The sequence below is a fragment of the Populus euphratica genome, unplaced genomic scaffold (genome assembly GCF_000495115.2).
Source record: "Populus euphratica unplaced genomic scaffold, PopEup_1.0 scaffold587.1, whole genome shotgun sequence".
NCBI lineage: Eukaryota > Viridiplantae > Streptophyta > Magnoliopsida > Malpighiales > Salicaceae > Populus > Populus euphratica.
Window position 1 is genome coordinate 61,040 of NW_011500215.1, and position 20,810 is coordinate 81,849.

The 20,810-nt window shown below is 37.6% G+C and overlaps 2 protein-coding genes across 4 annotated transcripts; both read right to left on the bottom strand.

Annotated features, from left to right (window-relative positions):
* LOC105112196 (histone-lysine N-methyltransferase ATX2-like) lies at positions 1-13,374 on the bottom strand. 2 transcript variants are annotated; one of them, XM_011007800.1, is made up of 25 exons: positions 12,529-13,374; positions 12,221-12,272; positions 12,053-12,127; positions 11,727-11,946; positions 10,783-10,906; positions 10,567-10,671; positions 9,726-9,931; positions 9,412-9,504; positions 9,125-9,222; positions 8,470-8,640; positions 6,303-6,446; positions 5,970-6,017; positions 5,602-5,719; positions 5,460-5,525; positions 5,326-5,387; positions 5,027-5,083; positions 3,190-3,258; positions 2,822-3,020; positions 2,144-2,428; positions 1,963-2,024; positions 1,803-1,880; positions 1,510-1,605; positions 1,133-1,236; positions 917-1,063; positions 1-478 (listed from the first exon to the last, which is right to left on the bottom strand). In XM_011007800.1, the coding sequence occupies exons 1-24, from the start codon at positions 13,131-13,133 to the stop codon at positions 922-924; spliced, it is 3,279 nt and encodes a 1,092-aa protein (XP_011006102.1). In that variant the 5' UTR covers positions 13,134-13,374; the 3' UTR covers positions 1-478; positions 917-921. The 2 variants fall into 2 exon arrangements, with proteins under 2 accessions (XP_011006102.1, XP_011006101.1); XM_011007799.1 differs by having other exon boundaries at positions 9,110-9,222.
* A 674-nt stretch (positions 13,375-14,048) lies between these two features.
* On the bottom strand, positions 14,049-19,742 carry LOC105112197 (uncharacterized). Of its 2 annotated transcripts, none has more exons than XM_011007803.1 (5): positions 19,495-19,742; positions 19,035-19,235; positions 18,607-18,831; positions 15,293-17,512; positions 14,049-14,865 (listed from the first exon to the last, which is right to left on the bottom strand). In XM_011007803.1, the coding sequence occupies exons 1-5, from the start codon at positions 19,535-19,537 to the stop codon at positions 14,198-14,200; spliced, it is 3,357 nt and encodes a 1,118-aa protein (XP_011006105.1). In that variant the 5' UTR covers positions 19,538-19,742; the 3' UTR covers positions 14,049-14,197. The 2 variants fall into 2 exon arrangements, with proteins under 2 accessions (XP_011006105.1, XP_011006103.1); XM_011007801.1 differs by having other exon boundaries at positions 14,049-14,892; positions 19,495-19,735.
* Between the last annotated feature and the right edge of the window lie 1,068 nt (positions 19,743-20,810).

Below are 20,810 nucleotides of genomic sequence, written 5' to 3' on the forward strand. Positions count from 1 at the left end.
TAAATGCAAATTTAAAAACAAAATGCCTTGAACAAGGTTTTAAAAAGAGATACAAAGTGAGATCAAAAGTTTGAACAGATCATTGAACTGGATGAATAATGAGATTTCATTTATCTGGTTCCATAAATATTACTGTACCTATCTGTGGAAAAATTACAAAGCGAGGCAGAGTGTCCACCTGTAAGCTGAACTAAAGTGTTGTATGGACAGGTAAGATCTCAATTGGTGAATCATGGTTCAGAAAGTTAAAACTGTTCCGGGAGGGAGGGGGGAAGAACGAGAGAGGCGAAGGAGCGGAATCACTTGATTTTTCTTTACGGGTATAAGAAAAGAGAAAAGGTAACAAGAATATAGGACCGCAGAAACAAAAATCCACAATCCTTTGGCATTGCAAAATGGCATGCTAGATGAACAAATTGTGGAGAGGACACAATCTGTCTTCAGAAGTTTTCCAGTCATATCTGGTCATGAGAAATCACTGCACAAAAGGAATTGGAAAGAATAATCAAACACAGGGAAGCAGTATTTCGCCAAAGGAGTGATGTGATATCAACAAAGAAAAGGATTTGCTAGAGGGGAAAACATTGAAAAAAGAATAAGAAAAATAAGATCGAACCAGAACACCCAGCTCTGAATGGAGAAAGATAAAATGACAATACAACAAGCATGGAGATACACATGAGGAGAGTGGCAGTGCATATGTAGGCCCATCTGTGGATGGGAGCACCATTATCATTTTGACCTGGTGCATATTTCACGATAATGGTTCTTTATGCAACTGAAATTAAGAAAAATGAATGGCATGCCCTTCTGTTGTGCATTTACGACTACATATTGTTTGCATTAAAAAGCCACATTGAACTCAACAAGCATTAAAGAGAAGCAAAAGGACAAAAAGATTTTTAATTGTGCTTACCTCTTTTAATCTCCTTTCCAGTCTGTCAATTCGCTGCGAGGAGCATAGAGCTTAGCCACTTGCTCCTCAGCTTCCGTGTCATTAACCACACCACGGCATCGAGAGAAGCCACAATAGCATGCTAGTTTTTCTTCAATTGAGAAAAATCTGAAGGAAATAAAGTCAGCATCTCAAGGAAATAAAAGGAACTCATTTCACAGAGGAGTCGAGGGAAACCTATAATCATATGTGAGTTCCTCCCATCTTTTAATATCTCTCTTTGCAAATATAATTATATGCTCATCACCATTAACGCTTATAACTCTTGAATAGCAATTAGGCTGCAGAAAAGCAAGAGGAATTTTAACATTGATAAAACAAGTGTAGAAATAAATAACAATATCAGAAGCATATTATTCATGTGACCATTCACCTTCAAGCAAGTCTAAAAAGGTTGAATGAGAGAAAAATGCTATTAAGTTGGATGAATTTATCATATGCCAAAAATTATTAATCATAAATCTTTTCTATAAATCATAAATGACAGATCCTTCCAATACATTTTCTCGTTTGTAACAGGTAAGACTTTAGAAAGGAACAGAAGATACACACACCTCACATGAGTGATTAATCAGATGAGCAATACTTCCAGCCCTTGTGGCATCAATGACTCGTTTATCATCAATTCTAAACATGTAAGTCCCAGCACCCTGCATTAACAAGGAAAAGGAAAGGTAACCTTCAATCTTAACAGCATTTTAAAGGACTACAGCATGGTAAGCAATCAACCTTTCAAAAATAATCACATTAGTTTTATGGATTATAGTTCATAGTTGTACTAGAAGAGGCCACAAATACATGCACACGAAAGACAAGGACAATGGCAAAATTCTCAATAGAAACATACCACTAATGAATTGTAGATAAAGTGCTCTCTCCTATCAGCTATTGGAGGTCTGACTAGTTCACCAGTATATTCAATGACCTAAAAAATCATGTAGTTATAAGTTAATTCCAAATACAAGACAGAAAGAAATATATCATATCACATGAGCAAATTAATTTACCATGTCTCCGGCTCTATGCGGATGCTTTGCAAAGATGCCAAATCCATGGATTCCAGATTTGCCTATGGCATGATACATTCTCGATGGTCAACAAAAGAAAACAACAACAACCACATAGAGTTCCAAATGCTCCTTCAAATAAACTGGAAACTTCAAATAGAAATTTGGAATACCAACTAACCAAATGCTAATCTCTTTCGGAAGGTCTGCCGCATGTGTTGATACTTTTCAGCCATAGAAAGAATGTTACTAGGAGCATCAAGCTGAGAGGCTCTTAGCCTTTGAAGACTAGAAGAGAAGCCAGAGTTAATGAGTCCATTAGAAGCAAGTGTACATCCTGAAGACTCATGTTGGGAGTAACCACCAACCAAGTACGGCTGATTCTCTACAAACAATCGCTTCAAGGATGCAGCAGCAAGGACTTCAGGTTCTTTCCGTCCCCTTCTCCCAAAATAATTGTAAGGCTCTGCAAGCATAAAAAGACAGATATAAACAAAAATAATACTGGTTTTTTTTATCTGATAGATTCAATAAAGCAGCTACTCATATAATAAGGAAACATTTGCAAACAAAGATGCAATTTCTATATGCCACCAAAGTTATTAACAATTCAGATAAAACTCAGCTGCAAACTTGAAGGTCAGAAACAGTACCCGAAGGAACTCATGCTTGACAGAGAGCAATGGAGACTCTTAAGTGTTATGAAGTCGATGAGAGCCAAGAGAATCATAATTGAAAAAATAAAAGGTTAACAAACATGTTCTTCCCCACACATGTCAGAGGGTAGGAAATAAAGATTTTATAAAGTAACTGGTCATGGAAGAACTGCAAAAGCACACAAGAATACAGAAAAGCATACCCGTACGAGCACATCCCGATAGATTACATGGTGGGATGTAGTCAGAACACCGACGAGGAATTTGACCAACCCGTTCATCTGAGACCACACGCTCATTAGATGGCTGCCTATGCTTCTTGCAGAAGGAAAGTAAGCGAATGCACTGATCTGCATCATCTTCATCGAAAGAAAGGAGATAGAGTCTGTCCTCATCCTCAAGCTGTGCAAACATAGTGAAAGATAAAATACAGGAATATCCAAGCTATTTTTTCTATCAACAACTAGAGAGAATAAATATATAAATGCAGACATGTATGCAAGCACGCACACAAATACATATTTATATATGCAAACACAGAACAAATCTCTGAATGTTTGATAAAGAATACCTCAACACAAAGGCCAGCAGCGCGTGCACAAAGAGGATGATATGCCACTCGACAAGCGTTATTTGAACACTGTAAACAATATTCATTTCAAAAGGGTCACAGCTAAGCACTAACAAAAAATAAAGGAAGGAAAGGAAAGAGATGAGACAACACAAGTGAATTATTAAAAAAAGATGTAAAAATATTAGCTTTTTTATCCTCCTCTTGCTAGGCAAAAAGGTCTCATATATTAGCGTTTTTTCATTATTTTTCATAAATAAAAAACAGTAAGAGCTCTTGATGGAAAAAAATAGTGCACACAATATAGAAAGATAGCCCTTTGTCTAATAGCAAATTCCAAACAGACTGAAATGAAATTCATAAGAATACACACTTTTAATTACCTAAACAGGACCCTACCACCTGATACATGCCAGTTGCCACAATGGTGGAAACATGCAGACTCGTCTTTACATTATCTGATAGTTTAAGATATGTGGAACAGGCCTTTTGATATTTCTACAGAATCTACAGTGATCCAGAATAGAAGGGAGGAAAATGCACGAAAACACTTAGTGAGTTCTAGATGGGAAAAGCTTATGAAGATGTACAATATTCAAATTATTTGCAGTGTTTAGTTGAAGCAGAACTCAATAATCTTTGTGGACCAACCTTCTTCAAAGCAATTATTAAGGAACAACATGGTTTTAGGACCTTTACAAAATTCTGCCTCAAGAACTTCCAGAATCTCCTTAGAATATTCAAAAAGACTAGAAACTCCACTTCTTTCTTTTATTCTTACTTTATACTCTAAGAGGATGCCTCATTCTCCTTGGAATCCTTCATTCTCACACAGTAATTCATTCTTATGTTATCCAAAAAATAATATATACACCCATTTTTAGATAAAAGGTTTTCTTAAAAATACAAACTGATCTGATTTCATCTCAACAGTTGATATTTTATTAGAGTATTCATCATAGGGTAAAAAGTTGAATCCAGGAAGAAAAAATTTAGACCAGCTGTTTAAAACTTTTCCATGCTCCTACGTAATGTTGAGTAATAACTTCAAGATTCTTGATGGTATAACAATGTTTGGAACCCATGCAGTTTCTTACAACTCAAAATTCACAATAGAATTTTCCTTGTGTATCACAACTTGCCATTTCGCTAAATAACCAACTAAAATTTCTAATGCATATTTCATGACTGAAGTTCTGTGGTGAAGATCCAAGGGCATCAGTCTGCTACAATTTATAGGGAAAAGGCAAACAAAAGAATCTCATGAAGATGATAGGATCACTTGAATACCCTTCAAATGCATGCATTTCATTTACTACATCAATTAGAGAGCTGAATATCATCCTTCTCGGAATGGGGCATTGAATGACAGTAGTCGAGAGAGAATTCACTGTCTCACTGAGAAGTGCTGGGCTAAGGTTTCTTATATTTTCAATCACATCAGCATTGGTGGCTTTTGGAAGAGTTGATGGGGCAGACAGTACATCAGCTGCGACAACTACAATGCAAATCTCACTAGCATGGTTATGGTTTGGCAAGGAGACAGTTCCCATTCACAAGATTTCAATTCAGGAACGCCAAGTCCCTAGCTTTCTGTACTGGTCATTCACATACATTGAGCTTATTAAAGATGAGTTGGTTTTTTGGCGAACTCCAGAAAACAATAAAACTATTGCAAATGTTCCAGCACAAATTAAATAAAGATAACTAAACAAGAATAGCTCCATAAGAACAGGGAGCACCAAAAAGGAACCAGAAAGCTATGCAGAAGCACCTATCCAGAAAGTCACAATACATATTAACATGAATATTATCACTGGATTAATTATGACCTTACCTGGATACAAGCTCCATAAGCTACACCACATATACTACATAAAAGCTTCCAACGATCCTGCTCAGTCACAAAATCCAGATTAGAAGGAAAACAAATGTTCATTGCTTGATCTCAAAGAATATGATTGTAGTGATTCTTAAGTCAAGAAGCCCATGCAATACTAGCTTACTACAGCACACCAAGGAGCATTCAGTGTGACAAGATTACAGAGTATAAATACAAGGAATAAACAAATACACACCAGAAAGGAACATTCTATAGAACAAGAAAATGCTAACTGAAATAACAAGCCAATGTACCTTATTGATTCTATTTAGCCCATCAATGGGCTCCATTCTCTTGACATCAGATAGGCAAGTTTCTGCAGCATATAAGGTGCGTCACCATAAGTCTTTATAAGGAAGGAAGAACAAAAAGTAAACTAGATTCTAACCAGGTATCCATATAGCACAAGCCAAATGAGCCCAGCGTCCATCCGTTGTGGGCTTCATAGCACCACCTAAAGGAAAGTAAATTCACAGATTCAGTGATGTGGCTCTTAGCTATAAGAAAGGTGTTCTAAGACAACCACATACCTATAACAGGACAAAGGCAGCATGGTGGTGTGGAGTCAGGAGCCCCTGGTCGGCATAAATTGCATAACCACAGCACACCATCAACAGGTTCTAATTCCCCATAGCATCTGGCATGGACCTGAGCAGACACCAATTTCGATTAAATTGTTGATAGGACTAGAAGGATTGTAGATATGAAATGAAAAGGAACAAAAGGTTAAGTCACCCCAATATTCAAGAGGAAGAATTGTTACAAAACAATATTAAGTAAGGCACTAAGAGTAAATAATGAGAAAACATTGCCATTTTGAAAAGCTGCGGTCACAACACAATCCATTATGCAAATTCCATGAAACTGACAACAGAAAAACAAGTACAGAAACCCTTACCATCATTCTGCATTTGTCACACTGCAGGAACAAATTGTTTTCGTATTCCTGAAAACAAAGAGCTGTAATTAGAAATTTCTAACCATGGTGAAACATCAAAGTAGGAGTAATAGGAGAAGGACTCCCATAGTTGGGAAACAAATTGTAGACAAATATGCCTGGAAAGCAAGGCAGGTTATAAAGATACAATGTGAAACAAGGAATTTTAAGTGTTTTTCATGCATGGTTCCTTTATAAGCCATGACAGGACCAGGGTTGGTTGAGCAACAAGTAAGCATGTTGCTGAACCAAACTAGTGCTATCCATGCCTTATGGCGAGAAGTTAGGTTTCACCTCATCCATATGGCAGACATTGCACTTATCAAGGTCTTTCCAATCAACACGAACAGGTCTGTAACCAACAGGTATGCCTTGATATCTTTCAGATGATAACTTGCACATAGACAGTTTGGAAGAATGTCTAGATTTTGATAATCCCTGTAAGAACCATTGGAAATTAGTGTAAAATTACAATCAAAATACAAGGTATTTGAAGAGCAGACACTCATGCAAATATGCACAAACACCATAAGCTCAAAAAACCTCTGAACTTCCAACAACACTATAAAGACACCAACTGAACAAAATGCAAAATTCACTAGTCTAAAACTTTTGATATGGTGATCAGTCACATAATACCAAAAATATCCCAATACTGCCAAAAAAATTCAAGGAACTTGATCCAATTTAAGAATAAGAAAAAAGTTAAATTCACTAGGCCAACTAAGAAAAAAATTATGTCATCACGGAAAACAAAAAATTAACCTAGATGCTAGTAACATAGTTTTAGCAAAGTTCTAATACATCAATAGCGGGTGTCATGTCACCTCAACAGATAATGATAGAATATCCATGATTCTAAGGAATTCTGATTACCGGTGAAAATTTAGATTCAAGGGTTTTCTTTGCTTCGGTTAGATTTGAGGGTTTTCGTTGCTTCAGGATAGGGGAAAGAGGAGATAATTTGCTCAGTTGTGAGAGTTATTGTAATTGTAAGCTAATCACAGGTAAGCCTGGGTCTACATAATTCTGCACATTACCATATTGTATTGTGCAGTCCTGAACAACATCACCCATAAGCAAGAAGCTCACGTGAAAGGTAGATGGTTAACAGATTCAGCTGCCTCTTTGCTGAAGATCTTTTCTCTTTGAGGAAGGTTATTTAATGGTCAAAGCAACCCCACACACCCACTCAGCCACACATCCCAATCTTGTGGCCTTCTGCAAAAACCACATTCCAAGAAGCGAACCCATAATTTACAGCTAACAAGAGCTCATCAAGCATCTCTATCCAGAATTAGTTTGAAAAGTTAAAGACATAGTTTTAAAAGATCTTCACCATAACATTAATCATGCCAAAACAATATAGAACTGCTCTTGCTAGCTTAAAACGAACAAAAGAGAAGTGTTCTCGTCCTCTCATATTCTGCACTCCAACAATAAGCATTCCTGGCTTCCCTGAATATCCACCAATTATGATTCACATCCCACTCATACTTAGCTTCAACAACCAATCCGTATAAATTATTTGATTCCAACATGAACTTCCCGAGTGACTTCCTGAGAAGACCCTCATTAAACATGCAAAAAAATTTTGATTACCAAATCACCCCTTAAGAGCACTTTTGGGGGGCATTTGGGAGAGAGGCACTCCTGGATTCTTTGGAGCTGGAACAATGTTTGTGGTGGCAGAGTGTAGGTGGAGAGAAATTCGAGAATTGTTAAAAACAATTTACTGTTAGGAGATAGAATAGTTATTTTGGCTTACTAGAGTTTCTACAATAGGACATATAGAGGTGTAATGCTGCCTTAGATGACACTTTGGCGGAGCTGAAAAGTATATTTTCTAGATATTCTATTGTTGAGGACGTATATTTCTCATTACTGTAATTGGGCAAATTTTCTTCTTTAGATGAGTTTTAAAAACAAGAGTGATAGAACAACTCTCTTGCACTCCATTATTTTTTTAGATAACAGAAAATTGTATTAATTGCAAAAAGAATGACAAAAGCTTGATGGAGAATAATCCATCCTCCCAAATAATAAAGCAAAGTGAATTACATAAAAGAGAAGCCTAAGCCTGCTGAATAAGCTAAAAAAACTCCCCTGAAAAACGCCTGAAGCATGTCTAAAAGCGTACTAGTTTTTAAAAATTCTAGCATTCCTCTCCAGCCAGGTACTCTAACACTCAACTAACTTAAAGTTCTAAAAAGTTTCAGAATCCAATGAAAAATTAAAACAATGATTCAAAATCAAATTACAATTATGTAAAATAACAAAAGTAGGTTTCTATCTTAAAAGAAACTATCTACAATATTCCACTCCAACCCATTCATTATCCATTTGCCTAGCAAATGAGTGATTCAGAAGGTTCCAACACAAAATGGCTGGGAAAAAATGACAAATACAAAGTAGGTCCAGATTATGGAATTTTTAGGCCATAGAATACCAAGATGCACACCTTAATTAATTTTATAACTTCAGGATTGGAGAACCCAAACATTTCAGAACCCGATTTGAGCATTCTTCCTACACCACCTTCAGTGCTAAAACCATTAGAAGTACCATCTTGCATCTTCCTTATTTTTCTGTATATTTTATCCCAGCAAGCAGCTGGAGTGGATCCTTTAATCTGCAAAAAAAAAAAAATTAAAAAAAAATGATATAATCAATTGATACTCCTTCAGCAGGTTGACCCTAAGCAGTGAAGCAAGCAAAGGCACAAATGGTGAGATGCCAATTATATTTTAGGTTTGATAGATAGGAAGAAAACAGCTGAAGACAAAGTGAATAGATCATAGTTTATTAATCATAAAAGTCCATTTATTGACAGCACCATGCCAATATCAAGCAAGTAATACTGACAAGTTCTATTCTACCCCATTCCCGCAAAATATGCCCTACAAAGTTTGTGTTTCCTTGATCATCTTTTATCTGTAAATGAAATGTTCATGGTAGTACCATACAAAAGGTTAGTGTGACCTACTATGGATAGTACAAAGAATCATTTAACAAGATGAGATAAAAAATAATTAGATGAGGAGAGTGGCATGCAATGCATAGAGATAATAGGAGCACACATGTATCGGTGGTTTTAGGACCTCATCATAACTGACCTCCTCTCCATTATCCAATGTCACTCTAAATAGAGGCCGAATCCTTGACTCGGCATCTCTTAACACTTCCATCTTATACATCATATGAACATTTGGATCTGAAACCCACAAAGTCAAAACCAAAACCAAAAAAGAGATTAAGTCAGGGAACTAATAAAATCAAGATGATTAAGAAAATGAAAAAGAATAATCTCAAAAAATGAGTTCATTGTGGCATAAAAGATGCAATAAACATAGTAAAAGATGCAATAAACATATGTCCCACAAGATATTTGAAAAAATAACACCTTTTATCGAAGTAAATTTCCTCAGGGCAGTATACCCTTCAGGCCAGATGAATCTGTCATCTTGGAAATGTTCTGAGTCCTTGACAATCTTTCCTGTGAGGACAATGTACAAGTCTATGAGTGTAAATGAATGGCTGCAACAATATAAACTAATTGCATATTAATACCCAGCCTCCGCAATTAAGTTGCAGTATGAGGCTGCAGGTACTGTGTTGCCATCAAGAAGAAAAAGGTGGTGAAATGCACAAAACATGTTCAGTCATGTCTTAGATAAAACAAAACACAAGAAGCAAATTCCAAAAGCTGAAACTTACCAAGGCTTATTATTTGCAAATCCCCAATTACATAAGGAGAAGTACCCAGCCTAGCCAATATCCTTCGAATTCCTCCATCTTGCATGCAATCTTCTCCTGAATCTGTACTCCCTTCATCCTCACTACTCGCACTCTCACAGCTATCAGCTTTCATGCCATTTTGCAGCTGCAGCATTCTTCTAGGAAGCTTTTGTTCACTGAGATACCTGGTCAAAACAAAATGAACACAGCATCAAGATCCCAACAGTCCATGTCATATTTTAAGTATTCTCACAGTTTTCCAACTCTTATGATTGAAAGAACTGCACTGTATAGCTGCTCCACAGTGAGTCTGTCCAGTGAAACTTCAGGTAAGAAATAGATAACAAGAAGGTAAAGTAACAATGAAAGTGAAGCCTATCAGCAAAAAGAACTAATTGTGCAGGTACAGAATATTGGTAACCAACTCCAGAGCCTGAGCATCATCAAGCCTTTAGGACAAATTCCAAGGATTCTCAACATAGAAAGTAATTCAATTGTGAAGTCACTGAAAGGCTGCGTCAGAAGCGTTATTGGCACATGCAACCCATTTCCTAGGTTTCAAAACAATAATGCAGGCTTTATTACAAGAAGACAAGCACAAGATGGTATGGTCCCTAATATAGTAATCTTCGCCAACTCAACAAGTGATGAAAGCATGCTATATTGATAAATTGACAACAGAAATTAGTGACAATCCCTATACATCAAGAGGGATTCGCAGGGGCATGATCACAAATCTGATTAAATAACAAGAACTCAAGCGTGGAACACCGCTCTCTCATGCAACTTCAACGAACTGAACCCTTAAAATCAACCTTACATTTTCGCTTCTTCCAAGCTTCGAGTGAAACGAGGTTGCTTGCACTTTAGGTGGAAAGAAGAAAGAAGTCCTTTGAGAAATGAGATTGCCTGCTTTGGTTTAATTCTGATAATAGAAAGATAAAATACAAAGTCAGCCTCCAGGAAAAATAGATGTCCTACATATTGGGGAGTGATTGACTGCACAAAAAAACTCCAACTTGTAAGAACAACAAACCTTGCAAAATCATGGGTACCAAAAAATTGCACAGATACTGATCTTCCTCCAATATTTTTGCTTAAGCCTTTATGATTGCCAATAAGTGCTTCATCTACAACAATTGCTGGCCACATAGCATGACCTGCACTAGAACAATTAAAAGATATAGTTGGTGTAAAACCAAAAGGGTAAATTTATCTTTCTAATGTGTTACACAAAATGCTTTCTTTGAAACCCTAGAAAACTAGCACAATATAGTGTATGTGCTGCTGGGTGCAACAGTTTGCATGTTACAATGCCTGCCTTTACTGTGCTCACATTCAATCTATCAAAGAGATTACCGCTAACTCAAGTTTTAAATAATTAATTGATGATAGCACTTGCATGTGCATAATGACAGAAACTGCCTAGGCATGAGGATAGGAATCAAATAAGTGCAAAAGATCCTTTCCACCAAAATCCTGGTTCATTAATGCATAGGCAAACAAGACCATCCAAACACATACAAAATAGGCTTGATACAAGTTCTTAACAGAATCATTGATTTTGTTTCCTTTTCTTTTTGTTTAAATTACCCGGTAAACCTTTTTTTTTAATGCCCTCGATCTGTGTGCCGGTAAATGACCATACATTCAATCAATAGTCTTTCTAATCCAGCACATTGGATTTCCTTGACCCTGAAACTATAAAGCATTATTTAGTCAAGATTAGCATGTTGGAAGAAGTAAAAATATGTTTGCAAAAGCATACACAAGAATCAGTTTGGTCATAAGGCCTCAAAGCCTAATCTCAAGAAAAAGGATAAGGTTTTAGCTCGCATTCATATCTTTTGTTACCAAGCCTTGATATTTCAAAGCATCTCTGAGATATCTTCAGGTTTTTTATGGTTAATGTCAGTGGTGCAAATAGTGAAAATATATAGAACGAGGACAAAGACAAAAGCCAAGAAATTTGATGCAGACCAGTGACTTTGGCCCATACAATATCCCCAGGGTCGAGATCTTGGCAGTCATCCAAACTGGCAGCTAACACAACCATCTCATTGTAATCATATCTATCACCATCTGTACTTTTTACAGAGACAGTCAGGTTCAACCGCTCCATTTCCTCATGAGAAATAAAAAATTTTACTTTCTCGTTTGAAATTATTAAGTCCTCTTTATCTCCATCTTCATATTCAATCTGCATTCAGTTCATCTCCCATCAATAATAGTACCCCATTGTATCCTTTGAATTCTAAAGCTGTTTGAAATTTTGAATAAAATATAAATTGGGCATCAAGCCATACATTGTATCGATTGGTATCTGCGATGTGCCCAACAACACGTCCAGAATACCATTCAGCATCCATTGGCCAGTAAACCTGTAAAAATCAGCTTTATCATGCATATAACAAAAAGGTAAAGAGAGATGGAAATAATCTCACGAATTCAAGAGAAGTAAAGCATATGCTTGCCTTGCATGGTAACCCAATGAATGATTTAGGATCAACACCATCAAAACTCAACCTATTGAACACAGAATTTACACCCATTAAACAAAAACTGACATGAATATGCAGAAACCAGCTGTATGCCAATGCATAAGGTCAAATGTGATTAAAATTCATGCTACATTGTCTCAGCACCTAAAATGCAGCTTATAAAGATTAAAAACTTTACCGAAAAAAATCAAATTCCACCACTCTAATAACTGAAAGAACTACTTTCGTCAGTAATGTTCAATAAAATCCATCTCTATTATTACAGTAGGAGAGAAACCCACCTGACCCATTTTTTACTAGTAGCTGGAAGGGCCGAAAATTTATCAGAACTCGTAACCATAGAGTCACGTTTCTTTCTCTTGAAATCCCCAATCTTACTATTACTGTTGTTAGTATTATTACGGCAATCCCTCAATCGAGGCCTATCAAACCCTAGCAAAATATTAGAATCGACACCCAATTTCAGCAACTCCTTACTCCCCGTCCTTCTCCTCTTCTTCTCCTTGTTCAACTCGATCATCGACTCCTCCTCATATTCACAAAAGTCGCTCTTCACCGCCTCCTTGGGCTCAGCGGCGCGTGAAACCAACGAATCAAAAAAGGAAGGTCGGGGGGGCCGTTTTGGACGGCGAGAGTAAACGTGGAGTAAAGAAGGGGGGTGGTCGCCCCGTGGATGGTGAAGTTGGTGGTGGTGGTGGTGGGTTAAGAGCTTCCGGGCTTTAACTTTCTTAGACATAACGTTGGATGATCCACAGAGAGATGCGGCAGAGTAGACACGGTCCAACGACACGTAGCGTATCGGGGTGCCCCCGGCTTCACCTTCTTCGAAATCGAGAGGAGATTTGTGGATTTTATCGACTGTGTGGGGTTTGTGGAGAAGTGCCATGAATGGGTGAGGTAGTGAGAGAGAGAAGCTGACCTGTCTCGAAATTGGGGAAGGAGAGAGGGAGGGTTAGGGTTTAAGGATTTGGATTTGGAGGGAGGGAGAGATTTTCCCAAATTATCAGTTTCCCGCCCGCCGTGTCAAAAATAGGAGAGAGAGGGCTCCTGAAAGCAAGGGTGCCCCGATACTCTATCTATCCTCGTGTTAATTTTCTTAACGTTTTTTTCTCTTTTTGGTGACTGGGACTGGGAGGGCGAGGATTTTACAAAAGTACTTCGCACGTGCCAAACATTATGTTATAAGAAACTGCTGATGTGATGGCAAGATAGACTTAACAATTTCCGTGATGGGCTCCCCCGGCTTACCTGATAACGACCCAAAAACATTATATTTTGATTTTTCTATCATTTAGTCCCTTGTTTTTTGAAAAATTACGGTTTTGCTTCCTTCCATTAGTCCTATTTGTTTATTGATACAAATTATGAGGACACGCGCACCTGAGAAAATATGATATTGGCACTTTTACTTTTCTTTTTTTTCATTCAAAAGGTCACTTTGGTAATGAGGTAGCTTTCACTTTTTTAAAGTGTGTTTGCTTGAAAAACATCAGTTTGATTTTATTAGTGTTTTTGGATGTATTAATATTAAAAATAAAAAATAAATTATTTTAATATATTTTTAAATAAAATATTTTAAAAAAATATCATATACCACACCAAACCAAACATGACTTAAAAATCATGATGAAGTGGTGAAAACTCATGTCTGTGAAATGATTATTCTTATAACTCAACATACAAATTAATCTATTAATACCTTAATATTCATAAAAAAAAAATTCATAAAAAAAATTATTTTAGACCGAACTAGTTTTTACTAATTATTTAAGTTGTATACCCTTCATATTGCCCAATAACATTGGATCAGTCCCTGATTTTAAAAAAATCTACTAAAAAGACATTAGCAATGTCTACTAGATTTAAGAGTCTTTACTATAGCTAGTTCGGTGGGGTAAATCCCACATGCATCAAACATTTCTATATTATATAGCTAGGGCATTAACTACGCTAATTTACAGACGAGCAGCAAACAAATTGTGCCCAGTATGGTCTTCCCTTGACTTTCCTCTTCTCTCTCTTAATATCTGCAGGGTACCTTGCTGGAGAACTCCATGCGTTCTCTTCCTCCTTGGCAGGCTCCCCTACAGGTTCTTGGGGAGCCAGAATGGAGCTCACTGTTTTAGGCAAAGCACCGTTATCTTTAGCTGCAGGGCCATCTTTTTCAACTGGGATTTCCTTAGCATTTAGTTTCTTGGATTTGGTTTCCATGCTTGCCTCGCCCAAAAGGCTCTTCAAAGGAGCATGTTGTGGGCTCCTCAGAGAAGGGCATTGATCCCCGGTGCTCCAGTTTGTGACCTTGGCAATAATCTCTTCATTCTTCTTTCTCCCCTGTGACTCATTCAAAACATTGGTGATGGAAGGAAACCAACCAGCTTGTACAGAAGCAGCTTTTGGCTGTTGCGGGTCCTGTGTTGTCTGGCTTTCAAATGAAGCACCTTTCTGGTTAACCACATCTCTAGGTTCAACCAGTGTCATGAATGATGGGGGATCAAAAATATCTGATTTATCAGCATGTTCTGTCTCAGAAGCAGCTATCGGCTTCTTCAAGGTGGCTTTCTCTGCTTCTGATAATGCTTGGGAACCATTTGATGGCAAAGGCTCAGCATCAAGAATAGCCGGTATATCCGATATGGTAGAAAGCACTGGATTAGAAACAACAAAATGGATTGAATTAATGGAAAAGTGACAAACCTTGTTCTGTAAAGGTGTCAAAATAAAATAGTAGGCGTCATGGAAAGGATGGTTTTCAAACGAGCTGACAACACATGTAACCAATCAAGAATAAGCAGTAAAATGACAAGAATTTGGGTTGCTTAAAGTTTTGTTTGGAACATATGCAACCAGTGTGTTTTTGAGCATCGTTTAAAACACCAATTGAAGTTCAATAATCTAAGGAGATTTATACAACACTTCGTATTATGCAAATGCAAGATATGATGGGGCTTTGGGTCCCAGTTAGCCTCTACACGTCACACCTACAAAAAATATAATGACATCAAAAGTAGTAGTAAATCCGGAATTAAATTTTCATTGCAAGCGTACCTGAAACGGAACCCCAGTGACCTTCCAAACTATCAGTTTGGCTAATTGAATCAACTGAAAAGTCAGTAGCAGATGCAACAACCTGTTGTGCAACTAAGTTATTATCACCTTCATGAGGCAAAGACTCAGTTGTGTTCCCAGATGCAACTCCGAGAACATCTATGGCCAGATTATCTGCAACAGGGGAAGAATTTTGAAGGGAAGATGAAGGTTCTGAAGGAGAAACTAGAGGCTCCCTCGCCATTTTGTCTTCAGAAGACTTCCATAATACCTCAGCATCTCCACCACTATCTGATTCAGCAGCTGCACTAACTTCACCAGCACGCTCAACTTGTTGATTGGCCATACCATTGCTTTCAGGTTCCTTTCTGCTTTCCTGAGGATCCAAATCTCCACCTATATCCGTGTGTTCATGTTGTGGCAACTTGCCCTCACACACATTAATATCATTCTCTGAGATAAAACAGGATTCGACATTGACAGCAGATTCAGGTGTTGTTTTTGGGCCCCTCAAGAGATTTTCCTCCCCCAATCCTGAAACAGAATCACCTTCAGTTACAATTTCAGACACATTGCATCTTTCTATTTTACCCTCTTCAAGACCAGCAGATTTGACATCTCCAAGTACGTTGTTCCTTTGATCAGCTTGTTCAGAGGGAATACTAGCAAGTTGTGGCAACTTTCCCTCACACACATTAATATCATTCTCCAAGGTAAAACAGGATTCGACATTTACAGCAGATTCAGGTGTTGTTTTTGGCTCCCTCAAGAGATTTTCCTCCCCCAATCCAGATACAGAATCACCTTCTGTTACAATTTCAGACACATTGCATCTTTCTATCTTACCCTCTTCAAGACCAGCAGCTTTGACATCTCCAAGTTCGCTGTTCCTTTGATCAGCTTGCTCAGAGGAAATACTAGCATGTTTAGAAGTTGGTATCCTGTTTTCTGCAAAACTCTCCTTTGCATTTCTTTTGTTTTTGTCATTTTCTCCTACTTCAGAACTTTCAATTTTATCCTTTTCATCATTACCAGTATCATCCATGCCAATTAAGTTTGTCCGCCTGACTTCAGCATCCATTGGCACAACCACAGTGTTAGTATCAGATATGACTTTTGTAGCATGCTCTACAGAACTCGTCAGAGATGAAGTTTCACAATGATCACGAGGTACATCTTCTACAGTAGAGTGAACAGAAATGCTCTTCTCCAAGTCACCTGTCACAACATCTGTTACACTAACTTCTGATCTCTGGGCCACATCAGCTTCTGCTTCATCAGGCAATTCTTCAACAATATGCTGGCTGGTCCCATCTTTTGGTTCAAGGTTATCATTCAAAACATGCATATTGGATGCAGAGACTTTGGTGTCCTCAGTCAATGGCTTTGAGTTAAAACCCTGAGGATTGTTCTCAAGGTCAGAATCCTTAACATTGTTAGATACTTCAAACGAATCCATGTTCACAGGCTGGGGCAATTTCCATCCTTCAAGGTCTTTAAAACCTTTAACCATGTTCTCAGCATCAGCAACTACAGTTATGTCATTGGGAAGTATAAGCACATGCATATTTCCATTTCCTTCTCCCTTATTATCATAACTCACAGCTGAATTTACATAAACAGCAGAGTCGATTTCTTGAGTATCCCCCTCGATCTGAGCAGTGGAAATAGAAGAATGCGCAGGTTCAACCAAATTAACTTCAGGGGAGAGATCATTTAAAGACATTCCAGAGGCTAAATCATCAGTGTAGCCTCCTTCCTTCAATTGAAGGACTTCTGCAGCAGGCACAGGCTGTGAAGTTACATCCTCCATCTTCTGTGACTCAGATGCCACCTCAGATGCATCCTCTGCATTGTCATCGGTTGAAACCACTACATCCAGTAGCTGTTTATCTAATTTAGTTTCTTCATTTCCTTTTGCATCAGTATCTGGCAAATCCTCGACAGTGCCACTCTTCTTATTCTCTTGTGATGCATCTGTTTGTGTTTCAGGTTTGATGGGGATTGAGTCCCATGCAGAACTTCCGTTATCATGGCTATGCTCAAAGTCAGATTCTTCACCTCTACAATCTGTTAAAGATCTGGTCGTGGAGGCAATGGTAGCATTCGAGCCATGATCTAGGGAGGACTCTTGAGCACTTCCCGGCAGATTAGTTACTGGAACTTCAGTACTTTGCATTTGGATGTGGTCAGCTGAATTGCTTGGAGGTGGACTGATAACTGCATTGTTCCATAAAGTAACAATCAAAAAAACATGCTTACTGGATATAAAATGTAACAATCTTAAATCCACAAAATCTATCCCCTCATTTTCTGGGAGGGAAGTATTGTGAGTCTATTGGTAAGTGACTACAGGATCTGAATCAACGCACATGGAATTACTTGTGCACATCTGCTCAGAATCTCATTATTTTCCTTCTTCATAAAAGGGGCAGAAACAAAATGGACACTTAATAAGAAGACTAATTTATAAAACATTTTCATGAGAAGAACAAAATATTACTAAAATTTACACAGCTTGAATACATAAAAGAAATTTAAAAAAAAAATTGAAGCACAAAGAATAACTTCATCAACCAAAAAACACGTGCAGCATGTATAATAGAGTGGAATTAAGGGCATCTCTAGGCAAATCAATATGCGCACTTATTTGTATAAAAGAAAAGAAAACAAAATAAGATTAAATTACCCCAGAGAGTTTTTACATGCCTAAAATGACATTCAAAGCTATAAATGTTCCAGGAATAAGAAGCACGATTCAAAAAGAAATATTCCGCATAGCAAACCAGATGTAATCGAAATATACAGAATCCAACAGTGAAACCCCGGTGGCTTCTCACTAAAAGGTCTCCTGGGTGACACATGACCGTTCCAAAAAGCTAGAGATGGAGCATGTCAAACAAGATCCATCAAACAGCCCAGAGTTCATATCAAAAGTTCGTGAGTCTTAAAAGCGTTATGTCACAATTACCTTCTTGAGTACCCTGCCTATCAATCCAGTATCTCAATTAAAGCTTTTGTCTTGTGTACTAGCAAAAGATTCTACTTACCATCGTACATCACTTTCTATGATGCCTAGGGGCCTATTTTACCCACCCTACCCATCACTTAAAATGACTCCATCATGGCCAAGAGCGCAATCATAGTGATGAAATGCAGCCTATTTACAAGAGAGAGTCACAGTGCATTAAAATACAACTTCCGACCAGTATTGAATATTGCAGCTACCCAAGAACGCATTAATCATATTATAAACTTAGATGCAGACAAAACAGCACAGATCAATTGATTATCTGGTCCCGTTAAAAACTGACCAGTAATTGAACCATCCTCGGACGATTGAGCAGTGGCTTTATTGATTTCCAGGTTAATCCCTGGTTCTTTAACATCCCTTATATGCTCTCCAGTCACCGGACTAGATCCGCTTTCAGGAAATTCCGCGATAGCATCCGTAAAAACATCATCTTCTGATCTATTCGATCTGCTCCCTACTCCACCAGTACCCCTCTCGTTAATACCTCTCTCCAAACCTTTGGGACCTTGCAAAGCCAAATTAACAAATATTGGTCAAGGAAAAAAATGCAGTGTTTCTCTCAATCAGAGACCAAGTACAAATATTTATTTCAGCTTATCCTTAAGCAGTCCAAGGTTCCCAAAATCTAGCATCCAGAACGGTAAATTCATTCTCTTTCCACATTTTATAAGCGATAAAAAAACATAATTCCATAACAAGAGTTCTCACTAGGGGTTTTAGGATCTTCATCAGAACCACGGTCATCGTCAGAAAGGGCCGAGAGTGGAGTCTCCTCAGAGTCAACAAACTTGTATCCTTCAAGAGTCCCACAGATCTTCTTGTGTGCACGCCTGTGTCTTGCACTTGGATGTGGGTTTGGAAAGGGCCACCCACATTTGTGACAGACATAAACTCCATGGCTCTCATGCCCTGCGAAATTCAAGAAAAAACCAAGATAATTTCATACACACAGAAAACATAAAGAACGTGAATTTCCACAGAATGTGAATAAAAAACACGGCCCGTAAATCTTTTACCTTCGAAGAAACTGAAAAAAGAAAAAACACCAAAAAGAAAAGAATAAAAGATTTCGAACAAACATATTCTATTTATCAGTACCCAAAAAAAACCATCAGCTGAAAAAATAGAAGAAGAAGAAGAAGCAAGAGGGTGGAATTAAGAAACAAACCTGGTGTGTGCGTAGGGTTCTTTCTGGGATCTTGGTTATCCATCTTCCAAGAGCTGGAGAAAGAGAGAGTGTAAGTCTGCGTTGACTGGAAGGAGAAAGAAAAACAGAAGACTGCACTGAGCAATAGCACAGATTTTAATTAACAGTGAAGAAATGTGTGTCTTTTTTGGGCTTAGAGATGAAGGGCAAAAAAAAATAGTCTTGGGTCTACCATGCAGTACGGAACACAGTGAGAGACCGTGACGACATGATTAACGGCACATGCCCCGGCCATCCTACCCTCTGTCATCTGGGGGTGGACACCATGGGCCTTTTTGTAAATGTCAAGGGTAATATTTCTGATGAAAATGCAACTAATGTTCCATCACTGATTTTATTAATTAAATCTTAACCATTTAGGTGATGGCATAAAAATTTGGGATCAAGAATTTTGTTTTTTTTGTAATTTTAGATTTGAGTTCTTAATTATTTATATGATGGTCACTAGAAACTTACATGGTCGTTAATTTTAGGGCCCATAAAATTAGTCGTGGTGCGCGCAAACTGGCCTAGACACCCACGTTAATCTAAAAAATTAAATCTTATCTATAAACTATTTTAGATCAAGAAACATGCGATATTTTTTCTCCCGATATTTGGAGTTATTTTCTGTATTAATTGAGATTAATTGTTGTCTTCATAGTTTTAAAGATGATTTTTCACATTAAGTGTATCTAATAAATTGTATTAACCCAAGATTCGAGTTTAGTAATAATAATAATAATAACAGACGTGCTTGATCACAGATGTCCATCCCACTTCTCACTCTTGTTTACGTAGAAGATGATCATATACATCAAAACTAACGCATTCAACAAAATTAAATTAACAAAAACACTAAAATACAAATTCTGCCCTTGGAATCCAGGAAAAGAATATGGGTCTAGCGCTTTTTCTTGGTTTTTTTCGTTATTTCAATGGCCATCGGGAGTGAATTAATTAATTTTAAATTTGGAAGTTGCTGGAGCGCCAGGGAGCGGGAATGTTCGTGCTTTTTGGACGGGAAGGGCGGTGTTTCCGGTGGACGGCCATTCAGTTATGCGGTGAAAGTATCGTTGCGTCCTCTCCTTCCCGGTGTGCCTTTTTGCTTCTTCTTTTTTTCTGATTTCATTTTTGGATTTTATTTTAATATTATAACACGGGTTGACTTGTTTCTTGCTACCCAGATTAAAAAACATCACACTACTACAGATTAATTCAGCCAAAAACAATTTTTTTAATTTCATGCTTCCAAATATTTGTTTCCAGGTTATTAAGGACTTTATTTTTCAACAAAA

What these genes read in the sequence shown, in the direction of transcription:
- LOC105112197 (XM_011007801.1), bottom strand. Translation starts at nt 19,537, where the DNA reads ATGGATAACCAAGATCCCAGAAAGAACCCTACGCACACACCAG. An exon ending in GAACCCTACGCACACACCAG is followed by an intron (nt 19,236 to 19,494) that starts GTTTGTTTCTTA and finishes TGAATTTCGCAG; the next exon opens with GGCATGAGAGCCATGGAGTT. An exon ending in CGAGGATGGTTCAATTACTG is followed by an intron (nt 17,513 to 18,606) that starts GTCAGTTTTTAA and finishes GGAACAATGCAG; the next exon opens with TTATCAGTCCACCTCCAAGC.
- LOC105112196 (XM_011007799.1), bottom strand. Translation starts at nt 13,133, where the DNA reads ATGGCACTTCTCCACAAACCCCACACAGTCGATAAAATCCACAAATCT. An exon ending in AAGTTATAAAATTAATTAAG is followed by an intron (nt 6,447 to 8,469) that starts GTGTGCATCTTG and finishes TGGTTCTTACAG; the next exon opens with GGATTATCAAAATCTAGACA. An exon ending in ATCGGGATGTGCTCGTACGG is followed by an intron (nt 2,429 to 2,821) that starts GTATGCTTTTCT and finishes TTATGCTTGCAG; the next exon opens with AGCCTTACAATTATTTTGGG.